Raw genomic sequence first — 21,564 nt, 5'->3', positions numbered from 1 at the left:
CATTATGAGACGTCGGGGTGCCGCCTTAGGTCTTTTCCCAACTCTGACCTAATGGATGATGCCGTGGCGTATGTATCGGCGGTGGTCATATCGTCATTCCGACAGATCCTTCGCACATCCGTTTATCTACCATTCTTTATGTTTTGTTTATACACCGATCCAACCAAACAAAAAATGACACCGTATTCGCCAATGACCCTGGTTCCCAAGTAATGCTTTTCCCAATCTTGCGTACGAATAGCCTTTCGTCCCTAGATCTTTCAGACCTCCCCTGGTCTCGCCATTTCATTTCTTTCCCTTCTTCTTCTTATTGCTCGCACCTCCTTGCGGTACCTTTTCGACCTTGACTGCCCCGGCGCCGCCCACCAGCTCGAGCGTCTCGCCTTCCTCCTTTACCATGCCGCCTTGCGTAGAGTCGGCGACACGTTTCTTGCCCTTCTTTCCCTTGGGTCGATACGTGCTCCTGTCACGCAGCGGCAGCCATCGCTCTGGGTCTGGTTGCTTGTCTGGGTCGTAATCCTTGGGCAGCTTCGCACGGCTACGGCGTTGCTTCTTGGCCGGCGCCTGTATTTGTGCTGGCCCATCTGCTGAGCGCTTCTTGCCGGCTACCGGCGTCGGCGTGAGGACTGCAACGCCAGCGTCGATGAGAGCAGATATATCCACGCCCTCAGTCAGCTTATCGACGGGAGTGAGGTTGTCGATGTAGGGCTGTGTACGCGAGCGATCGCTTGTGGCGAAGCTAGCCACAAGGCCAGCCTCGGCAAGGCGGTCACGCTGCTGCTTGCAAAGCAGAGCAAATGCGTCGCCAGCAGTGGCGAGATCTTCCTCGTCCTGTGAGTGCAAGAGCTCCATGCCGGCATGGCGGAGTAACGACGTCGCGCTGCCAGCTTCCCTGGTTGTTTGGTGCTGCCAGTACGTAGCTGCCCGGGCCAGCTCGGCGCGGATTGCCGCGCGACGGCCTTGTAGGCGATATAGGGCCACAGCGAGAGCGACCAGACCTGGGGCAAACCTCACGTCTGAGTGATCTTGGCTTGTGGCCGATTCGAGACGCCTGAAGAGAGCCTCGAGGAGGGCAAGGCCCGGCTGTGGATTTGCTGTTTGGATATAGAGCTGGATGATGGTGAGGAGTAGCCCAATGTCGTCGGGCCTTGATTCGAGTAGCGGCAGGATGCTCTTCAAGGCCTCCTTGCCAGTCTGCAGGTGAGAGACTGCAGCGGCGTGCAGAACTCCGAGGTTTGTGGCTGCGGGCGAAATGCTAGGTGCGTCTGGTGATTCCCTCTTCAGGGCAGACGCAGTCCTTGAGCGAACACCGCGAAATTTTTGGCATTGCAACTCAATGACCTGTTTGTTTCGTCTTAATATTGAAGCTTGGCACTCAAAAGGTTTGCTGTTGCCTGTTGGTATTGAAAGGGTTTCTGCTTTGCGAGCCGTCATGTATGGGTTCTCGCCGTGGTTGAGCACGAGTGAGTTGTTCTGTGCCACGAATTTTGCTGACTCGTCCGATATACTGCCAGTTTAGGCGCAATTAGAAGAAGAACTAACAGAGAAGACAGAAAAAAGGTAGAGAATTGGGCTGTCTGTCGAGGGTGTCACAAGAAACTTACTCAGATATGCTTATTGAGCTCTGGCACTCAATCGCTGCATCGTTTTTGCCGAGCCTGGTAAGGACATAACTTGCCTGCACCAGGATAGGGATCAATTCTGCTTGCTTCTCTTCCTCGCTTAGCTCTTCTGACGCCTCGCACAAGGCTCTCGACCTCTTGAGCAGTACTTCGGCCTTGCCGTAGTCACCCCTTGCCATGCAACCGCACGCGGCATTAAAGGCAGTCTCGAAAGTCTCCATGTCCCTCCTCGACGTTTGCCTCTCCGACTCGGCGACCTGGTGACCATTGCCAGCCCATTCGAGCTGGGCGGCAGCTGCCAGCATGTTGATCCGGAGCTCGCCCTCTTCACCGGGCTGGCCTTCCCTCGCAACCGTGTCTAGCAATTCTTGGTAGCTCCTGGCGGCCTCGGCAAACCTCTCTGCTCGGTAGGCGACCTGGGCAGCAACGTGCCGGGCACCACGCATACTACTGCTGTGCCCGGTGTTGAAGTTTGTGCAAACTTGTGCTGCAGCGTCTAGCTGGCCGGTCTTGTAGAGGGAGTAGGCATTCTCGAGGGCACAGTCGGTGGCGAGGCGGTCACCACCATCGGCTATTGTGCGAAGAGCATCATGGTAGCGGTCCAGCTTGACCAGGGCCACAACCTTGGCCTGTTGTGCAGTGCGGACCTCGGGGCTGCTGGGCGAAGACGAAGACCGGATTGCGGCGTTTGCCAACCTCAGAACCTCATCGTGGTCGTCGATCTCAGTGCCCCGGAGGAGCGAGTTGAGTGCAGAGACGGCGGGGTCCGCCATGGTTGTCTCACAGCTGAACTACTCTGTCGGGCGGGGCTTTTTTTTTTGTGCTTTTGTGTGTTTAGGCACAGGCTAGATGAAGTGTGCTAGAAGTAGTGAAAAACTGTGAGGCATTGCCCTTTGGGGATATGGCACGGGAAAAAGAAATCTTAGGTAGTGCTTTTTTGGGAGTGGAAAACAGAGCGTTTGTTTGCTCGGGAAAAGAGACCAAGGACAGGCAGACGAGCAATTGCTGTGCGTGACTTGGAAGTGGTCCTGCTTGCCTGCTTTTGCTCTGCACTTTGAGAGCGCTACGACTCGATCAACGAGCTGTGAGGGGACCATTTCCCCGCTATTTTTTCAGTGTGGGGCTGAGAATTTTGCAGGGTTTGAGAGGAAAAATTCAACTGGTTGTGTGATTTGCTGGTCATGCATGCTGTGTTTAGTGTGTTTAGTGTGTTTGGTTTTTTTTTTTTTTTTTTTTTTTTTTTTTTTTTTTTTTTTTTCTTTTTTCTTTTCTCCGCCCAGGTTTGCCGTTGCTGCGAGTAACCAGCGCAATTTTCAAACGACCAAGGATTCAACATCTCCGTACTTGGTAAGATAAAGAATTATTTAAGATGCCAATTGCGGAAAAAAAGCAGATCTGCAACGTGACTTTTATTGGATGCATATACTCTCCAAATCCAAGTAAATCTGTTCTCGATGAGGCACCTAAACAGATCGGCATAAGGCATGCTAGTCCTTGTTCCCAAATTCTGAAGGTCAACTTCACGTCATTCACGACTCTCCAGTGCTGTTTGTTCTTGGACCAAAGGGATTCATGACAGGGAGGAAATCTCAACGGCATCTTGAGACTGGCTGTACTTCCTGCCAGCTGGAGCTGCTGGCAGCTTTTGCTACAGCTGACAGACAGACAGACAGCGCGGCCTTGACATTGGATGGAGCCCACAGAGAGAACCCTCAATACCTCCCCGCCGGGTCATCCCCGCCATTCATAGGCCTCAGCGCCCCGACTATCCGTACCTTAGGTAGGTACCATACTGTACCTTACTCCGTATCCGGCCAGCTGAGCTGCAGTACCAAGTAAGGTATCCATCCGTCTGTACCTTTGGGTGTGAACCTGGACAGGCCTCCATTTGAGATGAAGTCCCTGCCAAGAGTCCCTTGAATCTATTGTTTTGAATCATTTGCTTAAAACAAGGAGCATCCTCCGAGCTTGACCTCACCGCCGAGCAAAGAGCCTCCAGATCGTCCTGGATCTTGGTTCCAGCGATGGATAAGGCTTCAGTGGGTATGTTGGCCTCACGTGAGCTGGGTAGCACCCAGAGCTGTCCGAGTCATTTGAAATGGTGTTTTCCTTCCTGAGCCGTCGTCTTTCAGGGATTTCTCCCAGCTTGGTGCTGTCAGTTGAGCTCGACATCATGGATAGCCTGTCCTGTCTGCTTGCGACCGAGGTGCCACTGTGGCGTTTATTTTGGCTGCATCTTTCCTTGCTTCGATATCTGGGTCTTGATTTTGATCTTGATGTTGACCCTGACCCTGATCTTCTATGGTCTTTCACTTGCGGCCGGACCCTAGTTTTAGACGACTTTTGCTGTTTGTCCTTTGAAAGCTTATGCTTGCTCTCGTCCGAGCTGGTTGTTGAAAACCGCCTAAGATCGCCCACGGACGTTGGCGACACCAGGGAATTCCGAGAAGTCGCATTCCCTAGCCGTTGCGAAAGCTGATCAATGGCGCTTACCGCATCGACTCTCGAAGAGTTGGAGAGTCGCTGGAGTGATTCGTAGTCCAGGAACGGTTGCTGATCCTTGCTGGAGTGCATAAGCCCGGTGATGGCTGCATTCAGCTTCTTTAGTGTTTTGCGGATCAACCCTCTCGAGCGGCCTGGGCATCAAAGTTAACAAACCACACCTCGCTTCGGTTGATCAGTACACCTTTGAGGGTTGGTTCCGTTCCCGCAACTTACCATCGCCCTTTTCGAGGCGTTTGCCATTTTCGCTTAGTCTAGACGAATAAGCTCGGCGGATTTGTGACCGATCTGATCTGATAGAGCTCCTTAAAAGGGAGGATGCATCATCCGGGTCGCTGCCGTGCTGCTTCTTGAAGACTTTGAGCAGTCTGAGGCAGTTAGTGTAAGTATCAAGAAGCTTGGCGACGCCTTCACCAAAACCCATGTTGGTCGATCAAGGCGGTTGATACCGTCATCCGCGATTATGAAAAGAAGCAAGCAAAACAAGGTAGTTAATAAGGCAAGACAGACAGCCCGGCTACTGCAACTAGCGCTCGTTTGAGACTGTCGCAGACTTGATCGCCCATCCACCACAATCGCTCGACACCTCGACGAACCATCAGTCAACATTCCCCTCCCTCAGGTGAAAGGGTCCGTCCTGTGGCATCTTGACTGGACCAATAGTGGTGCGGAGCAGAGCCGGGCGTCTAGCCGTCCAACCGTAATTGTCAAAACAGCACTCGGCAGCTGATATGTTGCAACCAATCAACCTGGTCACGCCATATTCTGTGTGTCTTGCGGTACCTTGGGTACCTACATTAGTTGAGACTAGAACTAGCAATAATTCCAGTACAGACTAGGAACATTGAGTAGCGCGCAGAAACGGCAGATATGAACTTAAATCTTTATCCCGTGCAGGTAGCATTTTTGTATTTACCTACCTACCTATTTGGAGAGTCCATCGCCAAGCCAACCCTTTTCTGCTTCCACTGTATTACTCCTACTGTACTGTGCGGTAGGTTCGGCCCTCTCCCATTCTACCATGAACTCACTGCGTCATTTCTCACCCTTGCTAGGTACTTGGCCTTATGCGTACCTCTCTCTGAACAGATTAAAATCAACGAATCAAATTTCTCCTTTCTACTTTCAATCTGAAATACAAACCCCAGGCGTGCTTCAATATACTGTACTTATGTACATATTCCTTATCTCGCTGTTAGCTGAAGGGTCATGTGCCCGCTCTTGAAGCAAACATAGCTATTGTTCCTCTCAGTTGTGCATACTGAACAGGCCAACTAGAGCGATCGGATCAACACAAACCCACTCATCTTCGCCTGAGAACGGTAGTTCTGGCATAACCCTGGACCAAACACCCCTTGCGAGGCGGGCGTGGGGGTCGCCCAAAAGTACCCGAAAGCCCTGTCACACATTACATAAAAAAAGCCGGCAGCGGGTAGCACCATGTGAAAAGGGGTACAATGGGGCCAAAACTGTGACATGTCATAACGCGATAGGAAAAAAATGCATTACATGGAAGGGCGTATTCCGGCGCCTCTCTTGGAAGCCGTTGCCACCTGCGGTTGCCAAGACACGGGAAAGTATCATATCTCTACGGAGTACCAGCAAAAGAGGAGTTGACCATGGCGGGATTGGGGAACCCTTATTTTTTTCTCTGCTGCTCAAACCTCCCCAGCAAACACAGGATCAGCAGGTACCCGCCTATCCGGTTTGCTGTACTGTAAGCTTTTGTTATCGCGACCTGTGATGACGCCAACCGGGAGCCTCCCGGAGGTGGCGAGAGACACAACAAGTGAAATAGAGTGAGACAAAAGATAGGGAGCAAAAACAAAACTTGCGAAAGGGCTTTCTTCTGCTCGTTGGACTATCTTATGTCCCAGTTCTGTTGCCATTCAACCCCCCCGCCGCTTTCGGCTTGATGCAGCGGCCATCAGCCATATCGGTAAATTGTGTTACAGCTGGCGGTAGCGGGTAGGTGGTAATCGTGTCCTGCTGGGCGTCTGTGATTGGGGGATCCGGACTGACAGAAACAATGCATCAGCAGCTGGGCTCTGATATGGTAACCTCCCCTTCCTTTTCGGATATGAAGCACCACGTTCCGAACGAGGGAATCACCGTTGAGGCTTCCCGCCCAGCCTGGCCGATAGAAAATCCGGATTGCATGCATGCGCTGCGCTGGATGCGATGCGGAAACGTGACGAAGACCCTCCCAAAAGCGAATGCACAGGAAGTTTTGTGAGCTTCGAGGTACCTGAGCCGCCTGATGCTGCCAGAGAGGTACCTACTTGCATTAGAAAGAGCTTATCTCGACCCCCACCACCACAGCGTCTGGCCTCGGCTGAGCGCATGTGCGAGCGACTTTTCTTCTGGAAGTGGACTGCGCAGGCAAGGCAGGGTGATCCTTGTCACCGCTTCAGGTACGTGTGGAATGGATTGCACGGTTCATTGTTTTGTGTATCTGTATTCTAAATATTCCACTTCGTCGCGCAAATTTAACAGAGCTACGATTGAAAAAAAAAAAAAAAAAGATAAGGTGAAGGGGGGATGGCGAGATGAATTAACCTACCTAGGACGAGAAAAAAGAAAAGAAAAGAAAAGAAAGGCATGGCAAAAATCCCCTCAACAAGGCCGACAGCCAGATACCCTGACTGCTCCCACCTACGTAGTTCTAGACTGGGCGTTCAAGAACAGTGCTCGGTTAAAGGGCCCACAGTTCATCCCCCACGAATTGGATCTGACCCACTCGCCACGAATGGGCATCATCATCTTCATTTCATCACTGTTGAATTTACCACGACAGTATTCCCACTTTTGCATCGCCTGCAATGTGCTTAGGCCCAGGGTCTTGTTTGGTACTTGACAGTTCTTGGTGCAGTTTTACCTATCTTTTCCCTCGGCCATCGGGCGATCATGATACGCTGGTAAAATCCCGCGCTGTCAAACCAGCCGGGCCGACAATCCTTTATTCATTCTTGGGGGGAATTGGGAAAACGGAAACGAGCAACAATCTCGAAACTTGACTGGAGCGATGTGACGCCAACAAAGGCAGATAGGCTTTGGCGGCAAGGGTTCTTTTTTTTTTTTTTTTTTTTTTTTTTTTTTTTTTTTTTTTTTTTTTTTTTTTGGTAGGGCTGTTTGTGCGGTACTTAAGCCGAAGCCAGTAAGACAACAAGCCATCCATCCAGCCAAATGACCACGTTCTCTTTCCAACTGCCATTTGAGCGCATCCAATTTTGCAGTGTACTTACTGTATAGTAGGTTCAGTATAGTAAGTATCACATCGCATCGCATCGCGTCGGCTTTTGGTGGAGGCAGCGGCATCCAGGACAGGGCGGCTCGACATGGCACAGCATGACCTCGATCGAGGTGGTTTTTGCAGAAGAAACGTGGGCGACCGGCGACAAGCGAGAGCTACGTACAACGTACCGTAGGTAGGTAAGGTAGGAAGGTAGGTTAATCGCCTCCCTGCGAGACAGGAACCTGGACGAGTTGGTTGGTGTGGGTGGTGGGCTTGGGCTTGTGTCTGGCTGGGTAGGTGGCCAAGTAAAGGTATCCATCCCATCGCAAGACCCCTGCCTGGCAGCCCTCCTCCATTTGCCTGCCGCGTGGAGCCCCCCAGGTAAGGTACCTCTCTAAAAGTACTTATCCACGGATAGGTCTAGGGCACGTCAATTGGTCACTTTTGACAGGAACTATGAGGCCATTGATGGCCAGGAGGATGCAATGCAACTCCTACCCTCCCTTCCCTGTCACTTCTATCAAGGACCCTCCCCCATGTCGCTAGGTAGGTAGGTACTCTTCTCTTATCCTTTGCTCATAAGGGGTTGTCTGTCCTCCTGATGTGCCTTCTTGAAAAGAATGCGCCCAGTTATCATCAACAATCAACCTCAACCATTCAATTTCGACGGGCAAATCTTTTGATCTACCTACCTTAGGTACCTACCTTAGAATATAGAAAAGTTACCAAAAAAGGTTTCCAGGTCGGCGCCTGCTCTACCAGACAGAAGCTGCGACCCCAGCTGGCTGCAGGCCTGGCAGCGTCTCACCACCTCCCTGTTCACCGCCAGCCAGCCGCGAAGCAACATTTGCCAAAAGCTTGCTATCTTTGAAGATAGGTACGCTGCTACTGAATCAATCAACCACTGTGCAATCTCGTCATTTCTGCGCCTCTGCCGCGCCAGCATCACGACATATACCCTGCAGGCGATATCTTGCTCACTCGGCACTCGAGACGAATTTCTTCTCGGCCCAACTTGGATTATCACTCAACTCACGCCCCACCCACTTAGGCCAAAGAGCAACAAAGCAGGGTCACCAACCATCTTTTGTGATCGTCGCCTGCCTATTCCCATCCTTTCCTTCTTCATGCTGCACGTTGCCGCGCCGTTGGACACGCATTGCCTTATCAGTTCCGGTGCCTCAGGGTAGCAGGGTCCTACCTCCCTGCTTGCCTACCGTACTCTGACAGAACACTTATCTGATCCTTGTGTCTGACCACGCACGCCCGCCCTTCTTTTACCTACTACATACCTACCTACCTCTACCTGGTACGACGAGCGACCTGGACGACAAGCCTGGGCTGCTTGCTGGCCAAAGGACCTGGACAAAGAGGCACATTTCTCAACCAGACTTTTTATTTCGCTATCGTCGCGGATTTTATCTGCCACCACTCAACTGCACGCATCACACTGCCTTGGATTGCTTCCCATGGAACCCCTGCGATCACCCCATGCGCTACACCATTATACGGTGTTCTGATGTGCCCTTTTTGATAAAACAAGTCACCCTTTTTTTGGAACCTTTTCTCCCTCCCCGCTTGCCCCATCATTCATTCTCTTATCACCCGTCATCTCCGGATGCAAAATAACTAGCCCGCCCACCCCACTGTTCCGTGGTCCAGACTAAGTTAGTCAAATCCTGGAGTAAACGACCTGGACTTTTTCTGACCCCATCGCCGGTCATTCTAAACCATTCCATCGACACTTCATCCAGGCCGTTCCGTTCACACCACGCGCAATATAACCGTGACCATGTCATCACACTCTTCACCCTCACCACCAGCGCCGTCTCAAAACCCTGTGAACCAGGGAGACAGTAAGTTCCCGAAGGGCTACTGCCGTTATCTCCTTACCGATGAGGGACTTAAAGGGCAGCGGTGCGGATGTGCTCGCTTTGCACACAGAAACAACATCCCTGGTGCAATATGCATATGCGGTCATCAGTCATGCTTTCACACCAACGAACCCTACGTGCCCGAGCTGGACCACTTGAAAAATGAATTCAGACTTCTGAAGCTCGAGTTCGAGAAAAACGGCAAGGAGCAAGTTGCCATGAGGAACAGAGATCGCAATGACTGCATCCCTCGGCTCGGAAGTCTAGAGGAACTTGTCGAGAGGAGCATGGGTGAAGTCAGGTCTGAGCTTCTGAATGCCTGGTCAAATATCAGTCAAAGCTGGAACAGCATCCGGGAGCTCGAGAGGAAATTACAACAGCAGAACGAACGTCTTACCGACCTTTTGTCTACGGACCAGAGGCGTACTGGGGATGTCGATGTGTTGAGGGCCGATGTCAAGAGGCTTGAGGACCGCGTGAAGGAACTTCATGATGCCGATATTGCTCTAGAGGAAAGGGTCGAAGCGCTCGAGACTGCCGAGGACTTGGAAGAGTCCGCAACACCATTGAGACCACGACGCTCTTCAATAATCGAGCTAAACCCGCGCAACTCGGCTCCGGACGTCACTGCCTTCAACTCACCTGTCAGGAGCACACCGGCTATCAGACCACGTAATCTTCTACCACTGGCCCCTGAAGGAGCTACAACGTGGACAACGCATATATCTCTGCTCCCGGATAAGACAACACCGTTCCCTTTTGAGAAGGACACCAAAGCATATCAACGTTGTCTATCACGAGGCTTGCACCAGACTGTTGTGGTAAATGGGTTCAGTGCCGAAGCTTTCAGCTCGGCCGTGACCAATGCATTTGCTAGCCTTCTCAAAGGTCGCCAGTGGATGCCCCTAGAGGCACAGTTGTGTAATGCCAAGACCCTGCAAGGCCTTCCGATGCTGCGCCAGCTCTCTGATTCGCTGGTGCATGGGAAGTACGACTACCAGTTCCTCCGCAGGTACTGTGGTGTTTGCGACCCGAACGGAAGAATCGAGTCGCTGTATATCGCAATGAGATTTGACACCCTGTCATGGCATGCGTTGCGTCAGGCACCCGTTTATAAGGAGAGACTCGAGGCTTGCTGGGAGTACGATCACCAACTCGACCACGACAGCGCCCTCCTGGATGACGATGACTTTGGGGGAAACAACAGACCATCGGCGGGGGACTTACTACCGCCGACGGTCGCGAGCAGTCTCAAGCGCACTGCGGCGGAGATCTCGAGGTCTAACAGCTTTGGGTCGTCAACGCCTGCGGCTGGATCTGTTACAATCACATCCGAGGGTGAGGGACAGTCCCGACCCAAATCGCAGCGGGTTGCTCCTAACATGGTTGAGGCCCGAAGACGCGCCGAGAGAGTTTGATACTGGTCTTATTTAGCCACATCCGCACTGGACTCGAGCAGCAATTTAGTAACGACAGCAAAAAGCCAAACACGACCCATTAACAACACATCATTACCCACCACGATCACGACCGGCTAGACTCTATTACCCAGCTTGCCCACGGTCGCCACAATAAAACCCCGCATACTCACATAGATTCGCACGCACTCGATTTCGCCTACCACAGAAAACATATCTGCATCACAACTTGAGCTATAGAACCTCACAAGGAGATTTACGATCGAAGGGGACGTCGGATATGATAAGACGGCATCTTAGGATTACTTGTTTCACCTTGTAAGGACATCTGGCAACTATTGTTTATATAGATACCTTGGATATTCGGTGTTTTTCTTCTTTTTTTCTTTCCCAAACTAATTCCATTGCATGGTCGAACGAGGAAAATGGATCTTTTTATAGATTATGGAGCTATTTATAGTTAGATGCGCACTTAACATGTTAAGTAGTAAAATAGGTTGGTGCCTGTCTATCAACTCTACTCTCATTCAATTCAGCATGATCTCTTCAGTTTCTCTTCGTTGATCTGGATTGAGTCTTAAACTTGAACGATGGCACTGAGGACCGAGATCCCATTTTAGTCTTGATTGACGTTGCCAAGTTTAGTTATAGGTTATAATTAGACAAAAGGGTTAAATCCTTCCCATGGATACCTAGGTACAGGTAGGTTTGTCTTCTATTAGTTGATTGGCTGCTTTAACCAATCAAATGTGGGGTCATATGCCAATTCAGTCGTGTGGTCGCAAAGCTCGTCCCACCTTGACGCGCCCTGAACCGAACACCACTCACTCACTCACCTATTTACATCTTTTCTAGACTAGTCAGGATTCCGTTGGTTTCTTCACAAACTTTGACTGAGCCTCAAGACAGATTAAAGCTTCAACTTTACGTTTCGCATTTATTTCCAACCTCTAAAACCGCGCACCCACAGCGTGTCACCTTGCTCGCACATAATCATGTCACCCAACAACTAAACTTGCCTCATCCTGCCTACCTACGTTACCTATCTCCCAGAAACTTTCGAACTCGTCCTGTCCACTTCAAAAACTTGACGGTCCGAAGAAATCCGAATCGTGAATCCCAGGGGACCACATTCTCTTCTGCTAAAGCCGGGAAGGCTACTGCACCTAAGCAAGTTTAAGCAACCAGTGAAGATTTGCCCAACATGGACGACTTCGACATCGAGATGGGGGACGTCGAGACGTTCCCTGCTACTAGCTACGATGCAGACGACATCCTTCCAGTCGACGATGATATCCTCTCCGCCGACGATGCACAGGTGCGCTTGTCGCGACGACACCCATTCCCACAGATCGAGCGACCACTGACCGAGGCGTCGATCCTCTTGCTAGGAACCTGGAGAGGTAGACGAGTCGCCGAATGCGACTACCCCGGGGGCAGACGACAATACAGTGATCCCGACCAAGGTCCACCTACGCGGGTTGGACACCATGTCCCCAGAAGATATCAAGTCATACTTTAATCAACACGCCGGTGGCATGCGATATGACCGCGTGGAATGGATTGACGACACGTCGGCAAACCTCCTCTTCGGCTCAGAATCGGCTGCGGCGGAGGCGCTGGTGTTTTTATCTGCCATAGAAATCACAAACCCTACAGCACTGCCACCGCGTGAGCTGCTTTCGGCCAAGCCCTATACCGCCAAGCCCGACGTTGTATTACAGGTGCGCTTTGCGGTGGCATCTGATCGCAAAGTCGCAGGTGCTGCGGCGCGAAGCCGGTTCTACCTCTTGAACCCGGAGTACGAGCGTCAAGAGCGCAACCAGCGTAGGGGTGGACACAGAGGAGGTAATAGGTATCGCGATCGCGACGACTACGACCGGCGCTACTACAATCGGAATGATGGCGGCAGGTATGATGAGCGATACGAGTACGACGACGAGAATGCGGCGCCGTTTGACGTCAACCTGTACGACGATGACGAATCCTCTTTGTCAAAGCGCAAGCCGAGGGCGAGACGATCACGATCGCGGTCAGGGTCACGGTCGAGGCCGCGCTCGGGCGGTTCGGGATCGGACGGCAGCGGGCGGCCTGATAACAGCGGCAAGGAGCTTTTCCCGGACCTCGGCAAAAAGAAGGAGCGGCGCAGCGGTGTACGGAACCGTTCGGCCTCGCCCGCGCGTAGCGATCGCGACGGCGACGTCAGAATGGACGGCGAACGCACCAGGTCTTCGGCAGTCCGGAACAGAGACAAGGCTCAACAGATAAAAGAACTCTTCCCTAACAAGCTTGCCTCGGGTGGCAAGGTGGCGCAGATGGACCGGGTCGATAAGGTCGACAGTGTCAGCAAGCGCCTCAGCGGTATGTTGCGTCTTTTCAGCTACTAGCGCGACCACAAGCGTCTCGTTGGCGAAAATGAGAACGACAAGCGTCGCTACTCATTAGAGCCGCAAAAGTGGATCTTATCTAAAGCAAGTTGCTTTGGAGTTGGGGGTCAGAGACAATGAAGGGCCTACATAACAAGAGCGCCCACATAAACACAGAAAAACGAGACTGGCAACATAAGAATGTATGTAATTGAGCGAATATTTATTTCTAACGCGAAACAGATCGAATCACGACGAGACCTCAACCAGCGACAAGCGTTACAACAGGGAGTGGCGATACGCTCAACATTCGCGGCATCTCGAGATCACAGGCTGGCGATGCTGGGACAGGCATATCCATAAAAGGTCGGGCTACGGCTAAGGAGCTGTTTCCCGAGAAGTTGGGTAATGCCGGAAAGGAGCTTTTTGCAGACAGGATAGAAGGTCGGGGTCGTCCTAGAAGAAAGGCCGAGGACTCGTTTTATTAATAACAGTCACTGGGGGCATGGTGTGAGTTATAGTGCCCTGCTAAACCGCTTCTTTACCCTCATGAGAATGCGCTAGAAAAACTAACTGGCCTGTCTCAGACCTTTATTCTTGCGCAGCATCGTCGAAGGCAGTAGTACACCGAGCGAAAGATTCAAAGTTTATCAAACTCTTAGTCTACAGGACATCTTTTACTCCATTGTGTTGTCTGCTTCCCGTCATATGGATAGTTGAGACATTGGGCATGGGCTCAGGCAAAAAACAAAGACCAGCTCGCATTATATTTGACTACTTGATGATACCCATATGCGGACGGCCAATCTCTACACGGAGTGGCTCTTGGGTGGTTATGGGAAGACGGAAAATCAAATGAGATAAAACCATCGTGGAAGTTGGATCGTTCAGGACCAAATACTTTTAGAGCAAGGGAGAAAAATAAGCCAGGCATGAATGAATGCTCGGTCTTTGCAGCGGCGATTTCAAGGGTTAGAGGCAGCTTTTTTTTTTTTTTTTTTGCCTCGACTGATGACCAACACAACTGTCCGCAAGAATAGACGGACCATCTTTAATGAAATGGGAATGAAATATCCTTTAGTGGCCTCCTTTTTTCCTTCATAAGGTTGGTGGAACATGAGTCTTTTTGATGAGCATCTCAACGGGACTGCTTGCTGGATCTTTGACTGTGGAAGACATTGCTGGGACCTTTGACGCGTATTCTGATGGCCAGCTTTCTCTTAGCTTTGCTGCTGCTATCGACGAAATCAGACAGACCCTGGCAGTAAGTAACGCTGCTCAGACCTATCTTACTATTGTTCAAGGCCCAGGTTATGCAGTCTTGGGTCGTATTACAGCTTACCATGACATCTCCCGGCTATCAGGGGTTTCTTCTCAGATTCCCCATCCACTTGCCCATAGTCATCTTGTCCCCGAGACACCTATATTAAACAAGTCAAGGCATATTATGATGATTCACATGAGCTCAAGGGGGTTTGGTTGCGTTTGGCAGTGGAGTGGAGTCGTGGTGGTTGCCTCCCCTGGTGTAGAATTCCTGTCTGGGAAGGCACAACTGATACAATCAATCTAATAATTGGCAAACGAGCAGAAACTGCACTGTATGGTAAATTTGATGACTGAAGTTATCACTGAGGGCCTGAAACCGAATGCGTGCTTTCTACATCCCATTCGACTGCCCGCTGATTGTAAAAGTCACCACCGCTCTATGGGAGCCTCCTCAGACCTCATCGTCACCTCGACTACCTACCTACCTAGGTAGTCATATCTGTTTCCACTTGAATTGCACACCTATAGTCCCACGGCCTTCCATCGTCGGCACAACCTCACAAGGTTACTTTCCCACTCACTCCTATTCAGAGCTACCGATCGATCTGCTTCCATCATGGACAAACACCCTGCTGTTTTAGGATGCAGATCCAAGCGAGCCCATTCGTTTCCTTCAGAAGGCAAAGATGACGAGGTATCTGATTCCCTTTCCCTATACCCACCATGGCCACGTCATTCAACCCGTCCTCGCTGATTCACCTAGCTGACCTTGTCGCAGCACAAGACGCGATCAAAATCACCTCGGAAGCCACATCGGCCACTCGTGGCCTTCGCTGCCAAAGTTCTCCCCCTGACACCCCTCGGAGACAAGCGAGATCGCTCATCGCCCGGTGGCGTTGAAGACACCAGCAGCAGTCCAACCCTACTTCATCCCCCTATGATCCAACATGCGGAGCACGAGCACTTGACATTCGGCCCTCTGCCCAAAGCCAAGTCTTTTGATTCTACAACTTCCCAAGCCTCATTTGCTACTCAGGCGAGCGAGATGCTCGATCCATGGGATGCGCCAGCCTACGACCCTCGCATCGGAACAGACCTCGATTCCTGGGACAACCCACCGCTGCACAAGATTCTTGACACCCTCCAGGTCGCAATGATGAATCGCTGCCATGACGCGCACGCCACCCTCCCGCAGGAGCTCAACGGTCTCGTGTCCCAGCTGATAGAGGCTTTCCCCGTCATGAACCGCAAGGTCGCCATTGCCAAACGGAAAGTCGATCAAGTTACGGCCGCCCGGGAACGGGATCTGGGCAAATTTCGAGAATTGTCTCGCGAATGGATTGGTCGTGAAAGAGATTACAAAGCAGAGATCCGAAGACTAGAGAAGTTGCTCGCCAAGGAGAGTAGCAAAGGAATGGAGGCCGTCTCGCTGGCGAGGAGTCGCTCCGTTGTCAACCGTAGTGATACCATGCGTTTCGTACGCAGTCTGGATCAGGTGGAGGAAGAGGTTAGGACAAGTACGGATGGTCAGCGTCACACCTGTCTGTTCCTTGCCTAAAAACTCTCAATAACTAACTGTGTATACTGATATAGATTTCGACACTCGAGCGGAGAAGAGTGGTGACATACAGGACTCGGCTACTTTCACGGCAAATCCTGCTTCAGAGCTGTTCCCGTTTGACGAACAGGCTCCATTTCATTCTCTTAGGCTAGGTACATGATTGCTAACTTATTCAAAGAGCTTGTTCAACACTACACCAAAGAACTGATGAATTTCCGGTATCAGGCTGACGATTTTGTAATCCAGAACCACCACGCGTAGCTTTCGACAATAACCATGACAGGGAGATCACAAAGAAGATGGAACAGGCCAGAAATGACAAGAAGAACCGTGAGGTCATACTTCCGAATCATCCAGGGCGCCCTCATGACAAGGGAGTACGTCTGTTTTCGGCCCATCTCTGGCAGACTAGAGACCAGAGAAAAAGTGAGCGTCAGAAGAAAATAGCGTCATTAAAGCGACTCGATACATCCAAGCGACCACGAGCGCAGCCATCTAACACCAGTGCCAGTAGCCCGGAGCCAGTTTCTCAAGGCACGAGCAAGGTGGAAGATAGTGTGTTCGGAGGAGACTCGGCCCAAGATACTTGCGAACATCTGAGGACAACCTTAACACCGCATGGGAACGAGACCCAAGGTGGTCAGGCTTGTGAGCATGGCAAACTTAACCGCAGCGAGTGAGTTCCACTTGTTACTCATAAATTTCATAGAACATGACCAGGGGGCTGCCTAGCCTGCTTTGGCCACCACCTTTTGTCGCAGCCAACTTCGAAAGGCATGTTGGATGTCTCGCTAACATAGCTTTACCCCCCCTCCCAAAGCACTTCGGACTTGGGACGGCGGCTTGGCCCTGTCGATTCGGCCTCTTCCTCCAGTGGAGACTCGGACTTGGATGCCGGCGCCCAATGTGGCTCTGCCCCCATGTACTCTGTGCTTCCTGAGCGCAGTGATACCGTCACCCAAGCAAACTACAACGCCAGCATCCAACCAGATTGCTCGTACCATCAAAGTTGGCGACCGCTTAGCCACATACTTCAGATAGATCAGATGTCCGGACAAAGACGCTTTTCATTTGAACTAGGCGAAGACTCTATTGATCTCAGTCCCATGCTGGCGCCGAATGAATACACGGGTTATCCCTTCCCCAACATGAAGAGCGATGGTGATGCAGACACACCAACCGCCACATCCGATATGACTCCCTCGTCGAATTTGGATGCAGCATCTCTCCCACATGCTTCTGGTTTTCTGGGAACATCCCCACAAGGGTCTGGTAGAGTATGCGCTGATGAACTTACCGATTTTGAAAATCAAATGGCTGCCACCCCGATGGCTGCACCCTTTAACCTTCTCCCAACCACCCATTTGCAGAACCATGTCATCGGCTCAGAGCACACCCCTACTGCTGAGAGATCTAATTGCAACAAAGCAGCCAGAAATACAAACAAGAATAGGAGGACAGCTAAGTATACGTCGCACATCAAGGGGTCTGCGGAACCTTTGGTGGCTCATCAGGGAAAAATCCCCATCAACAGAGATGCCATAGCTGCGGCTGTTGCTGCCTCGTCCAAGGCTTCTTCAAGCAGTGGGGACTTCATTCCTGAAGTGCAGGCCACCAAGACCAGCTATCTCTCTTCGACCTTCCATAGTGACGTCTAACACGCAGGTAGTGACCGGCCAGGAGACCGGTCAGGGATCAACTTGCGGCCAAAGTTTCCCAAACAGCAGCAGCAGACACTATCTCGAGAAGCTACGGGTAAAGAGCAGGTGCCAGTTCAAGCTTGGTCTCTCTTTTTTGCTGTCGTGCCGACCTTTCTGGGGTTAGTTTACAGCATAACTCTAACGACACCAGGTCTGGGCGCAAAGCGTATTCGATTTTTGTTGGGCCGGTCAGGCATCCCGCCGATCTCGCCCATGAAAGCCTCTGCTTCTTTAACAAATTTGAAAGAAGGTTTGACGATGCTTTGGGAACAGCGGCGACTTATTTACGGAGCTACCCATTGCGCCAAGGGCTGTCCACTCTCTGTTTGCGCCTACGCCTGTGGTCCAGTGGCCCACTTGTTAAATCACTGAAGGCACGGATAGTGATTCGGGGAGCACCAGTCTACTACGGCGGCGAGGTAAGCTTTCTACTTGTGCCTAGCAGGATCACTTGAGTCCCCGCACATTCCCACAGATGGGCTTCAACAACAATTCATTCTAGCTCTTACTGCCACGATCATGTCACGAGACCTCCATCAAGTATGAATAGAAAACAAATGTCAATATAGTCAGCCCTGCGCAAGATTACACCATTCCAGGCACAATTTCCGTTGAAAAACGTTACTTTGGTGGCTCTCATTCATCAGCTTCTGAAGTCCACTCGCCCACGTTAGAGTCGAAGGTTGAGCAGGAATAGTGCCTAATCATCCTATCTTGTTACTGTTTCCCAACTGCCTCTCTGCTTGGTTCTTTAGCATAGCAGCTTGAGGGAATAAGCTGGATGCAAGCCTTGGCGGGTCTCATCTAGGTTGGATGATGGAGGCAAGTTGTGGCGAAGGATAACCTTAAAAAGGCCAAGTACCTTAATACAGACACACCCTCGAGGTCAAAGCTGTTGACTTGTACCTTTTTCCAAAAGTGACTTGGTGGAAAAAAACGTATTCTAGCTGGTCAAGGCTTCTGGATGCTCTCGTGCGATTGGTGTCGCAATGTGTCAACTCTATAACGGTGGCCCGGGCGTGCATGGTCCAGCTATTTACTTGCCTTATGCAACATTGTTAGCACAACACGGGGGCGCCCACCGCTCATCGGGGTTGCAGAAAGTTCGAGGTCTAAGCACATTCTGGAGCTGGCCGTTGTCAGTTAGGCAGGACATCATCATGTATTTTGCCTTCGGCTACAGCTCCCGTTTCTCTCGTACGATAAAGCTCTGTTTGCTGAAGCTTCTTTTAAAGCTCTGAAGAAAACGCCTTGCATGGCACTAGCAGGTGTCTATTAGATGCGCCGAATCAAGGCCGTGGCCGATTTTTTTTTTCCATTTTGATCAGTGTCAAGTGAAGAAATCAGCTTGGCAGGTGAGGGAGGGATCAGAATATCGTACGATGATCTGGCCCCCCACACGAACTTTTCAGAGGCGTCCAGATCAAAAGGGGATAGCGAGCTGCGCCCGGCTAGAAAGGAGAGAGGTTGGGGATGGGCTATTTTGAAGCGCCCAAGTACCTACACAACCTATACGGTCCTGTTTCTACCCAATGTGCCCATGTGTTCTGAACTCTGTGCACGCACTAAGAGTGGCGAATCTGGATGGGTCCAGGGCAACCAGCCCTATCATATCACTTGTCAGTTGACGGTCTAAGTCTAGGCGATCAATATCATCATCGATGGAATGGCTTGCAGTACCTCACTTCCAAAGGTCCCCCTCCCTTCATGCTGTCACCATCACCATCTTTTTTTGTCCCGCCTGATGACGCCTCTCCGGTCCAGACTCGTTCGGCCAAAGTATAGATGGTTAAGAATAGACAGACAGACGGGATGGTCCGTCCCGCCAACCCTGGTGTATACGTCAGTTGGGATCAGGGATGTGGAGAACACAAAAAAAAGGGGGGATTGCGGAGATGGAGTACGGGGGTGGGTAAGATGTAGGCTCCGCGATTCGCTCACCAAGCCGCCAGTGAGTGTGGGAGGGGGTAAAGATCCAGCTCAGTAAGCGACGGCGCGATGGGGAGCTCCCTTTTTTTTTTCTTTACCGCGGCTCACTCAACCTCTCAACAAGTGGAGTTGACAAAGGCAAGGCGGTGTACCTGGCATACGTCAGACTGAGAGTTCAACCCAACAACCAGGAAGAGGAGGAACAAGAGCTTGGGCAGCTTGACTCCCTTGCGATTCGCCTGTCAAGCGGCCAAAAGTCAAAATGTGTATGTTTGTCGATAGGGGACCTGTAGTGCTGGGATGAACCCTTTCCCCACTCCAGCCTCCCTCCCTCCTCCCTCACTCACTCCTCCTTCTTTCTCCTAATCCTCGGCATACTCACAAAAGAAAAAAAGGAGTCTGCAGCCTGATCCTCCGCTCGCGATTCGTCCATGAAGCGGCAAACGTTAAGCGGTTTATTTCCAGGCTGCATCATTTTCTCTTTTTTTCGGATGGTAGCCAAGGGGGGAGGGGTATGACGACGAGACGTTGCTCAACGTCGACATTCGCCTTGTAGAAATGGAAGTGGGCAAATATGAAGTTTACCATAGTCGTTGGGATGAAGGCTGAACCAGGGGCTGGCATGATCAAGGTCTGCGATTTGCCCACGAAGCGGTTAAAGTCGACTGCAACAAGGTGCAGACGCAGGAGTACTGGGGTCATCCATATACATGGTGAGGCGATTCAAGGCACGCGATTCGCCTATCAAGCGGCAAAGAAAGAGAAAGCAACTTACCCCACGACGCAGCCGTTTCTCGTTCTGTTTCTGCGGCGATGAGGCCCGGCGTGGCGGTGTAAGTAAAGACGCTTCCGTCCTCGCGATTAGTCCACCAAGCGGTGGAGGGCAACCGACATGCTTGTTCCTCGGTGTAGATGCAGTCAGGGTGCAGATGAGCTTTTTTGGATCCTTTGGGACGAGCATCATGGCATCCTTTGCGATTCGCTCAGCAGGCGGCTACGTCTTCTATAAGCAACGCGGGTGATTTCTCCGAGGTTCAAATCTAGGCTCGCGATTCGTCTATCAAGCCGCCAAAGGCAGAGGAGACGAAAGAAAGAAAATACGCACACGCCCATCTCAACCCGAGGTTGATGAACATAATTTCGGACGGGATGCTGCATGATAGATCAGTCCTGGCTCGCGATTCGTTCCCCAGGGCGGTTGTATTGTTCAAGGCGGCCACGCGACAAGCATAAAGCTTAAGTAAGAGGAGCAGAGTGATAGAGGGAAGAAAAAAGAAGAAGAAAAAAAAAGACAAACAGACGCGCAGTGCATACATGAACCTCGGGAAGCAGTTGATGAGGCGCGCCCTCTTTCGCGATTCGTCAATCAGGGCGGCTGAACGTTTGTTTTGAGTGAAAAAACCAAACATAAGTCCGCAGCTGTCAGCTCATTTGTCCCGAGGATGATAGGGAAAAAGGGTGCAATTGCTCCTTCTCCCTCCCTCCTCACATTTACGATTCGTCCACCAGGCGGCTAAAAAAAGGAGGAACCGTTCCCGATGAGATTCCTCTCGACTTGCGATTCGCCCATCACGGCGCCAGTCCAACACCCTCTGGTAGCCTCGGCCCCTCCCTGTCGCTTGAGAGCTTTTCCTTCAGGCCTGACTGGCGGGCAACGGTCCGTCGACTGGATGATGGGGGTGCTTCCCCCGACCCCCGTCCGGGGCAGGGGTGGTTCTTCCATAATGATCCCGTCATAGGATGACGGAGGGGATAGGGGGGGCGGAGGAAAAGAATAAGCACACACTGCTGTCTGGTCCTGCACACACCATCTTTCAGGCACAGTAGACGGCAGCTGCAGCAGCGACAACAACAATGAAGAGCAGCAACCACACAGTAGACGCAAGCACGCAGGCAGAGTGAGTCGACAGGAGGCAGGAAGCAGCATAAACTACATGCTTATAATCATCAGTCAGCGGCACCCTTGAGTGTTCGCCAAGACTCATCGTCCCCTCTTACCGAGGACCGTCGGTCTGGTTCAGCCGTTTAATTTGTTCGGCACCTCGGTCCTTGGGCTGTGATTTATTTATTCTTCTTCTCTCTCTCTTTTGA

General features: G+C 51.4%; 7 protein-coding genes across 7 annotated transcripts; 4 read left to right on the top strand and 3 right to left on the bottom strand.

Moving 5' to 3' along the window:
- Window positions 1-228: 228 nt before the first annotated feature.
- PgNI_05984 (uncharacterized protein) lies at window positions 229-2,621 on the bottom strand. Its single transcript, XM_031126013.1, has 2 exons — window positions 1,605-2,621; window positions 229-1,507 (listed from the first exon to the last, which is right to left on the bottom strand). The coding sequence occupies exons 1-2, from the start codon at window positions 2,393-2,395 to the stop codon at window positions 286-288; spliced, it is 2,013 nt and encodes a 670-aa protein (XP_030982690.1). The 5' UTR covers window positions 2,396-2,621; the 3' UTR covers window positions 229-285.
- A 403-nt stretch (window positions 2,622-3,024) lies between these two features.
- Window positions 3,025-4,781, bottom strand: PgNI_05983 (uncharacterized protein). Its single transcript, XM_031126012.1, has 2 exons — window positions 4,341-4,781; window positions 3,025-4,258 (listed from the first exon to the last, which is right to left on the bottom strand). Exons 1-2 carry the CDS (start codon window positions 4,546-4,548, stop codon window positions 3,597-3,599), a joined length of 870 nt encoding a protein of 289 aa, XP_030982721.1. The 5' UTR covers window positions 4,549-4,781; the 3' UTR covers window positions 3,025-3,596.
- A 1,372-nt stretch (window positions 4,782-6,153) lies between these two features.
- PgNI_05982 (uncharacterized protein) lies at window positions 6,154-6,981 on the top strand (the record flags this gene model as incomplete). Its single annotated transcript, XM_031126011.1, has 3 exons — window positions 6,154-6,315; window positions 6,369-6,538; window positions 6,705-6,981. 3 exons carry the CDS (start codon window positions 6,154-6,156, stop codon window positions 6,979-6,981), a joined length of 609 nt encoding a protein of 202 aa, XP_030982723.1.
- Window positions 6,982-9,151: 2,170 nt separating this feature from the next.
- PgNI_05981 (uncharacterized protein) lies at window positions 9,152-10,651 on the top strand (the record flags this gene model as incomplete). Its single annotated transcript, XM_031126010.1, has 1 exon — window positions 9,152-10,651. One exon carries the CDS (start codon window positions 9,152-9,154, stop codon window positions 10,649-10,651), a length of 1,500 nt encoding a protein of 499 aa, XP_030982708.1.
- An 836-nt stretch (window positions 10,652-11,487) lies between these two features.
- On the top strand, window positions 11,488-14,000 carry PgNI_05980 (uncharacterized protein). The gene is made up of 4 exons (XM_031126009.1): window positions 11,488-11,969; window positions 12,043-13,012; window positions 13,261-13,527; window positions 13,605-14,000. Exons 1-3 carry the CDS (start codon window positions 11,856-11,858, stop codon window positions 13,503-13,505), a joined length of 1,329 nt encoding a protein of 442 aa, XP_030982719.1. The 5' UTR covers window positions 11,488-11,855; the 3' UTR covers window positions 13,506-13,527; window positions 13,605-14,000.
- Window positions 14,001-14,899: 899 nt separating this feature from the next.
- PgNI_05979 (uncharacterized protein) lies at window positions 14,900-17,502 on the top strand (the record flags this gene model as incomplete). Its single annotated transcript, XM_031126008.1, has 5 exons — window positions 14,900-14,977; window positions 15,062-15,809; window positions 15,877-15,996; window positions 16,091-16,520; window positions 16,665-17,502. 5 exons carry the CDS (start codon window positions 14,900-14,902, stop codon window positions 17,500-17,502), a joined length of 2,214 nt encoding a protein of 737 aa, XP_030983167.1.
- Window positions 17,503-20,196: 2,694 nt separating this feature from the next.
- On the bottom strand, window positions 20,197-20,434 carry PgNI_05978 (uncharacterized protein; the record flags this gene model as incomplete). Its single annotated transcript, XM_031126007.1, has 2 exons — window positions 20,197-20,214; window positions 20,249-20,434. The coding sequence occupies 2 exons, from the start codon at window positions 20,432-20,434 to the stop codon at window positions 20,197-20,199; spliced, it is 204 nt and encodes a 67-aa protein (XP_030982859.1).
- Window positions 20,435-21,564: the final 1,130 nt, after the last annotated feature.

This window comes from Pyricularia grisea, chromosome I (assembly GCF_004355905.1).
Source record: "Pyricularia grisea strain NI907 chromosome I, whole genome shotgun sequence".
Taxonomy (NCBI): Eukaryota; Fungi; Ascomycota; class Sordariomycetes; order Magnaporthales; family Pyriculariaceae; genus Pyricularia; species Pyricularia grisea.
The sequence above is the reverse complement of the archived record's forward strand: the minus strand, read 5'-3'. Positions and strand labels throughout refer to the sequence as shown.